Raw genomic sequence first — 7,834 nt, 5'->3', positions numbered from 1 at the left:
AAAAACCAAAAGACTGTATCATGGAATTGAGATTCAGGCTCCTAGGTCATCCAAATATTCTGCTGCTCTAGTTTAAGACCACTCATGTCTAAACAATCACCATTTGCAAAGTTAGATCCACCAGCATTTCATTATGGAATGTCTGTTCTGACCACTACAGCTGCCCTATAGAAGCTGTCCTCATAGCCAGGATTCCAAGCTTAGCCCCAGATTTAGCCCCACTGCACATTCCTCTCTCCTGAATTGTATATTTGTCCTTTACTCACTGGGCACCATGGAAACACCAGCTACATGCTAGCAATTTCTGTTTTTTTGTTTTTTTGTTTTGGTTTTTCGAGACAGGGTTTCTCTGTGTAGCCCTGGCTGTCCTGGAACTCACTCTGTAGACCAGGCTGGCCTCGAACTCAGAAATCCACCTGCCTCTGCCTCCCAAGTGCTGGGATTAAAGGCGTGCGCCACCACCGCCTGGCATGCTAGCAATTTCTATGCTGGGACAGTACAGTATGCTTATAGTCCTAGCTACTCAGATTTCACACTACATCTTGTTGCATCTTTAACTTAAAAAATAGAGTATAGGCCTGAGGTTTTATAGAATGCATTTTCATTTCATAAACTACTTTCACAGGTAAGTTCAGATACTCAGTTTCCGCAAGAACACTACAGTGAGTGACGATGCCCACCCCAGTGCAATGTGCTTGGAGGCTGCTATCACTCTGTCCACTGCTGACAATTATCTATTTAGGTAGTGTCAGGTATCAGGCAGGTTTCTCTGTAACAAGTCACTTTTCTCTCCTTTATAATTTATAAGGGACTTAGGGGGGGAGATATTGTAATGTTCATATAACTGTTCTTGGCCTTATCAAATCCCCACTTTAACTTAACCAAGGCTCATCCATGCAATCATTACTGTGACAGTCACTTTTTCTCATGCCTTCTGTACTCTCTCAGCATTTTCCTATGGAGAGCTACCTTTCTACAGTACACACCCACCCACCGGTATTGGTGTTACAAGCTTTATTCATTTTGATGTTTAAACTGTCCCCCTTTTGGCCACTAAATACCAATCAAGTTTTTCCCCAAGTTGGGCTGAAGTTTCACGAGTCTTTGGGCCCACCTTCATGTTCTGATACGAGATACTCTTGTGTCAATTACTATTTTCCCTTCTACCTCTATAATTTATCTTTCACCCAAATTCAGAGCACCCCATTTTTAATTAGTCAGTCAGCCTCTCCCCTTCCCCCAACCTCCCCTTTTCTTTTTGAGACAGAGTCTCCCTACATAACCCTAGCTGGCCTGGAACTGGCTATATAGACCAAGTTGTCCTTGAAAGTGACATTTACCAACCTGTGCCTCCCAAGTGCTGGGATTAAAGGTGTGTACCACCACAGTAGGCTTTCATTTTAAATGTTTTAAGTATTTATTTTATTATTTTATGTATAAGTGCTTCTATCTGCATGTATGTCTGTGCAAGGTGTGCATGCAGTACCCGTAGAGGCCAGAAGAGGACATCAGAACTGGAGATCTCAAGTTACAGATGGTTAAAGCTACCACCTGAGGGCTGGGAACTGAACATGGCTGCGTCCTCAACAAGAGCAACGAGTGCTTTCAACCCCTGAATCAACTCTAAGACCACCCAGATTTCCATTTTAATTATAAGTAGTTAGCCAAGGATCACTGGATTTGCACTTGTATGTATACATGTTTGCATGTGTGTACTTGTGCATGTGTGTAAAAGCAAGAAGAGGCTAATGTGTATGACTACGTTTGCTGCTCTTCACCTGGTTTTTGAGGCAGGGTCTCACTGAGCCTGGGAGCTCATCAATTCAACTAGACTGGCTGGCCAACGAGCTCAGGCATTTAACTATTTCTCCCACTGCCAGAACTGTGGGTTTCAGAAGTGTGCAGCTGTGGTATAGCTTCTACATGAGTGCTAGGAATCCAAATTTAGCCTGTACAGCAAGCACTTTATTGATTTAACTCTCTCTCCAGGCCCAGAATTATTTTATTTTATTTTATTTTATTTTATTTTATTTTAGGATTTTCGAGACAGGGTTTCTCTGTGTAGCCCTGGCTGTCCTAGAACTCACTCTGTAGACCAGGCTGGCCTCGAACTCAGGCAAGACCCTAACTTGAAGGATAAGACTAAAATAAACCAAGGCAGTAGGTAGACTGAAAGAAACCCTGGGGGCTGGGAAGACAGAAAAAGCAAGGTCAAAGAAATGAAAAGGCACTGTACATTTATAATTGAAACAAGATACTTAAATAGAATAAATTCATGCAGATCGGAGAGGATTCTTACTATTTAAAAACCATGAGAGAGCTTAAAAAAAAAAGATCAGGAGGTGGAAACAGAAAAATTAAGAGTTCAAAGCCAACTTGGACTACACAGTAAGTTCAGGACAATCTGAGTTACATAATAAATTCCAGGCTGATGTGAAATATGTCCAGGCTAATGTGAAATATGTCCAGGCTGATGTGAAATATGTGGTGAGACCCTAGACAAAACTAAACAACAAAATAAAAAAATAAACAAAACCACAAACAATAATAACAAAAACAAATAAAACATAGCTTTTTGGGAGAGTGTTTTTGTTTTTTGAGTCAGGGTCTCTTTATGTAGTCCTGGTTGTCTTGGAACTCAGTATACAGATCAGGCTGGCCTTGAACTCAAATCTGCCTACCTCTGCCTCCCATTGCTGGGATTAAAGATCTTCACACCACATGATTTTAAAAGGAACAAGGCAAGAGAAGAGACAAGAGACTATCAAGTTAGATTTCCAAGCATAGGAATCCTAGAAGGTAACAATACACAGAGGACAAGTGACAAGGGAGCTCAGAGGGCATAGGAACTCAGCACCAAGCCTCATGACCTGGATTTGATCCCTGGAGCATGCATGATGCAGAGAGAACCACCTCTCGCATACGGTCTTGAATTTTATACACATATTTACTAAGATACGGTCTTGAACTTTTATACACATATTTACTAAGTGCATAAAAAATTTAAGAGGAAAGAAAATTATTGAAAAATATTTAATAGACCTGACATGTTCAATACATAAAATTTATCAGGCTATATTTAAGATTCATGTACATTTCTGTATTCATACACACACACACACACACACACAGAGTTTGAAAGAAATGAGTGTCAATTCTTTTTAAAATAGTTTTCAAGGAGGCTGGAGAGACTGCTCAATGGGTAAACGCACTTGCTATCCTTGCAAAGGACCAGGATTCAGTTCCTAGCACCCACAAAGTGCCTGATAACTATCTGTAATTCCAGTGGTTCTAATACCCTATTCTGGCCTCTGTGGGCAAAACACTCATACACATAAACACAGATAAGATATTATGTTTTCATTTTCACCTAATTCTAGGATGGTTATTATTTCAGTTTTGACTTCTTCCTTAATTTAATTGTCATTTAATAGTGTGTTGTTTAGTTTCCATGAGTCTGGGTACTTCCTGCTGTTTTTACTGTTGTTGATATCTAGTTTTATTCCTTCGTGGTCACATAAGGTGCAGGATGTTATTTTAATCTTCCTACATTTGTAGTGAGACTTGCTTTGTGTTCTAAAATGTGGTCAATTTTGGAGAAAATTATAAAAGCTGCTGAGAATAAAGTGTATTCCCTAATTGGACACCACACACTACCAAAGAAAACAGCCAGTACCAGGAATGGGCTACCTCTTTTTTGAGTTGGTGGTTAATGGAATCCTACAGACCAACCCCCTAAACATTAAAGACCATTGCTAATGCTCTTGGTTACCTTACCCTCCAGAACTTGACAGTAATACCCTATTCCTGAAAAACACCAAATACTTGAATCACAGAACATAGAGAAAACTAGCTGGTACTCAATGGAAAGCTTGAACCACATTGGCAAGCTTTTATGCTGGAATGTGCTATGCATGTCACCAGAACTCCCCAGCCGTGAGCCCAGCCAGTTATAATGGTGCAACAATGGCACACATTTTATGGGAGCAACCAGCCAATTCTAATTAGATTTAAGGCCTGCTCCATTAGATGAAACCCACATGGACATTGTCAATAAGGCCAAGAACCTTATTAAGGCAAGATAAATCACTGGGTTGGGAGGAGAGAATTCACTAGTACTATTCTGTTAAATGGACATAGCAATAAAAATGACTCTTAATGAATCATGGGTATAACTACAGACCAGTGCATCTCTCAACTCTCATTAGATACGCTTCTCATGGTGATGGCTATTAACACAGAAATCCACAATAGGCCAATGTACAGAGAATAAGTAACTTTGGAATACTCAGCCCTAAATGGGTTGTCTATATCATACTCTCTCCCCTCAAGGTTCAGGGATCTACACAAGGGAGGGCAGAAAGACTGTAAGAACCAGAGGCGGTAGATAAGAGTGGATAACTCTTTTCCATATACAACAAGCAGATGTACCTATGAACTCACAATGAGACTGCGACAGCATGCACAAAGGCTGTGTAAGCTAAAGCCAAATAAAAGCCTAGCATGGCAACAAGTGCAAAGTCCCATCCCTAGCTGAGGAGTTATTGGTATCTGACTGCTTCTAGGAAAGATAAAGTCAGTTTTCTTCAGTAGAGTGACACCAGGTATACCTACCATATCTATTAAGGCAGGTCCCATGCTCAGGAGTAGCTAGCAACACAAACTGGACACAATGGGGATGAGGAGAGACAGGGAGAAGGGGAGAGAGACAAAGGGAGGAGAGGAAGAGGGATGGAGGAAGGGAGGGAACAAGAAGTTCAGTGGGCAGGGAGGTGAGGGAGGATCTAGGAGTTGGAGATGAACATGATCAAAATACATTGTGTGAAATTTTCAAAGATAAATAAAAATATAAGACGGAGTTGAAGAGAAAGCTCAGTGATTAAGAGTACTGGCTGCTTTTCCAGAGGACCAGGGTTGGAGGTTCAGTACCCTCTTGTGGCCTCCTCAGGCACCAGCTATGAAAGTGCTACACTGGTATCTAGGCAAAATACTCATACACATACAATTATTAAAGATAAAAAATATTAGGTGCTGGAGAGATGGCTCAGTGGTTAAGAGCACTGACTGCTCTTCCAGAGGTCCTGAGTTCAATTCCCAGCAACCACATGGTGGCTCACAACCATCTGTAATGGGGTCTTATACCCTTTCCTGCTGTGTCTGAAGACAGCTACAGTGTACTCATATACATACAATAAATACATTTAAAAAAATAAAAATATTAAAATGTTTTTCAAAATCAAGTCATACTATGGATATGTAATACAGTTGGAAAAGAAACAAACTCAAATCTAACTAGTCCCACGATACCCAGCTATTACCCTCAGATTATGTAATAGAACACAGTGAAAATACCTAACAACAGTGAGCTTCACTTACATAAGAATACAATTCAACTTACCCAAAGGAGGGCAGGACTCTCCGTGGCTGATCTCGGGTCACCGTCACTCTGATCTTTGGATAGTCACTTATTCCATTAGGAGATTTATTACCTTTAACAACATATTTGTAATGAGAAGAAAAAAATACCAGTCAACAGCCCGAATTGGGACAAAAAGCTTATTTACATGGTAGAACTAAATCTCTATTTTTTAAAAGCATAGTAATCCAGCATGAATGTTACAAACAAACTAAAGGAGAAAGCAATGGCGGAGCTAGGAGTGTAGTTTTGGGGTATAGTACTGCCTAACGCATATGAGATTCCCAAGTTCAATTTCACTACCACAAAACCACAACAGTAATCAAGTAACTGATATTAAAACAATATGTATAAGCCAAAATCAATTTACATAAACCTTAAAAAGACTTAAAAAAACCCCAAAACCTATCACCATTTTTCAGGTCCTTTGGAATTACTTTTTAATCACAGAGTATAATGGTCTAAAGTGATGTGTCTGGGCATCACGTGGAGATGGCACAGCCTTCAATGGCCAATCTTCAGTGCCAACTTGATTGCAGAGACTGGTGAGCTAAGTCTGGGTATCTGGGAGGTTTCTACAGCAGGCTACACGAGGGAGAGAGGCCACCCTGACTGGACTGTGGTCTTGCACTACAGAAAAGGAGGAGGGAAGGAGACACAATATTCTCTCTTCTCTTTGCTTGCCAGTCTGCCATGAAGTAAATAAACCTCTCTCTCCTCTGGCATAAGATCCCACTGCTCTGATATTCCTCCCAAGAAACCAGAGCCCAAGCCCTCTGAAACCATGAGCTAAAGCAACCCTTTCTCCCCAGTTTGTCAGCTCTGTTGTTTGTCACAGCACCGGCAAAGAACTAATACACAAGGTACATGTTTGCCCAGCTTTGTACTTCTGGGCTACAGGAAGGGCCTTAATTAACACGTTTGAGGAACACAACTCTAAGCATTGTTTCTTAGCCCCTTCTACTTCAGATTTCTGAACCTCAACTTCCCTAACACTGACTTTTACTACCTACCTTCTTCCTCCTCTCAAACTCCAAGTCAATCGGCATGGCAGTCACTAAAACCATTTCTCAGAACTCTGGCTTCTTCTGAGCTTTCCTCACAATAACATTTTATGTAGTACGTACAATTACAAGTCCACTTTAGGGTCTAATGACAATCTTGAAGTCTAGATGGCTACAGGAATTAGAAACTTAAGATTGCTCAACAAATACATGAAGACTTCTGAGAGCACATGCAAGGTCTTCTGTTACTCTTGACCATTTACATGCAGTGCTGGGCACACAGTAAGCTCTCAGGAATATTTTTAAAAGATTTATCTTTATTTTATTTTTTTTTTAAGATTTATTTATTTATTATATGTAAGTACACTGTAGCTGTCTTCAGACACTCCAGAAGAGGGCACCAGATCTTATTACGAATGGTTGTAAGCCACCATGTGGTTGGTGGGATTTGAACTCAGGACCTTCGGAAGACCAGTCAGTGCTCTTAACTACTGAGTCATTTCTCTAGCCTCAAGATTTATCTTTATTATTTTAAAATAATGTGCATGTCTATATGAGTCTGTGTGTGGATATGTGCATGTGAATACGGTACGCATGAAGTCCAGAAGTGGGCATCACATCCCCTGGAGCAGGAGTTAGAGGCAGTTGTGAGCTGCCTCATGTGGATGCTGGAATCCATATAGGTCTCTGCAAGAGCAACAGACACTCTTGAACACCTAGCCATATACCAGGCCTTTCTTGTTTTTTAATCAATAAGCCTTGATCTGAAGTCACATTAAGAATCATGCTTATACACAGGAAACACAGCAGTCAACTCAGACAATAATTAAAAAGGAGAGCTCTGGGTTAAACACCTCCCTGTAAAAGCCTGATGCTGACGCAGGTGTTTCTAGCTCCAGATTTCAGAGTTTACCTCAGGGATGTTCAACTGCTGGGCTCCATGCAGACATCCCAAAAAATCCAAAAACTCTAAAACCAAAGATATTTCTAGTCCTAGAAATTTAAGATAAAACTTATATTTGTTTTTATGGATGGTAAAGAGAGTATGCCTTTATTTAATCCTAATCCAAACTGGTGTTTCCCTTTCATATTCTTAACACGTAGGGAACACGGCTACAAGCACAAGCAAGCAAGAATATTCTGACCAGCTCACCCAGTTTTAGCATGCTGCTGCAGGATCCAGAACTCATTAGTTCACAAGATGAAGAGTTCGAAAATACCTAAAATAAAGCAGTCACTTCTAAAGTTGCAATTTAAAAACATTTCTAATACAGAAGCTCACTCAATTTATGATTATTTCAAGCTAGCACACAGAAATAACACCATTAAGATTTAAAAAGGTGACAAAAAAATGTTAAAAGATAATTACAGATTTCCCACAAATACTTAAGAAACAAATTTCCTCCCTGCCACC

At 40.3% G+C, this 7,834-nt stretch overlaps 1 protein-coding gene across 1 annotated transcript in view; it reads right to left on the bottom strand.

Moving 5' to 3' along the window:
• Positions 1-7,834, bottom strand: part of Senp2 (SUMO specific peptidase 2) — a 37,817-nt gene that overhangs the window by 22,821 nt on the left and 7,162 nt on the right. The window contains exons 4-5 of the mRNA XM_031364592.1: positions 7,574-7,640; positions 5,399-5,489 (exon numbers count right to left, since the gene is read on the bottom strand). Coding sequence (XP_031220452.1) covers positions 5,399-5,489; positions 7,574-7,640 — 158 coding nt within the window. The remainder of the gene's footprint in view (positions 1-5,398; positions 5,490-7,573; positions 7,641-7,834) is intronic.

This window comes from Mastomys coucha, unplaced genomic scaffold (assembly GCF_008632895.1).
Source record: "Mastomys coucha isolate ucsf_1 unplaced genomic scaffold, UCSF_Mcou_1 pScaffold12, whole genome shotgun sequence".
Taxonomy (NCBI): Eukaryota; Metazoa; Chordata; class Mammalia; order Rodentia; family Muridae; genus Mastomys; species Mastomys coucha.
The sequence above is the reverse complement of the archived record's forward strand: the minus strand, read 5'-3'. Positions and strand labels throughout refer to the sequence as shown.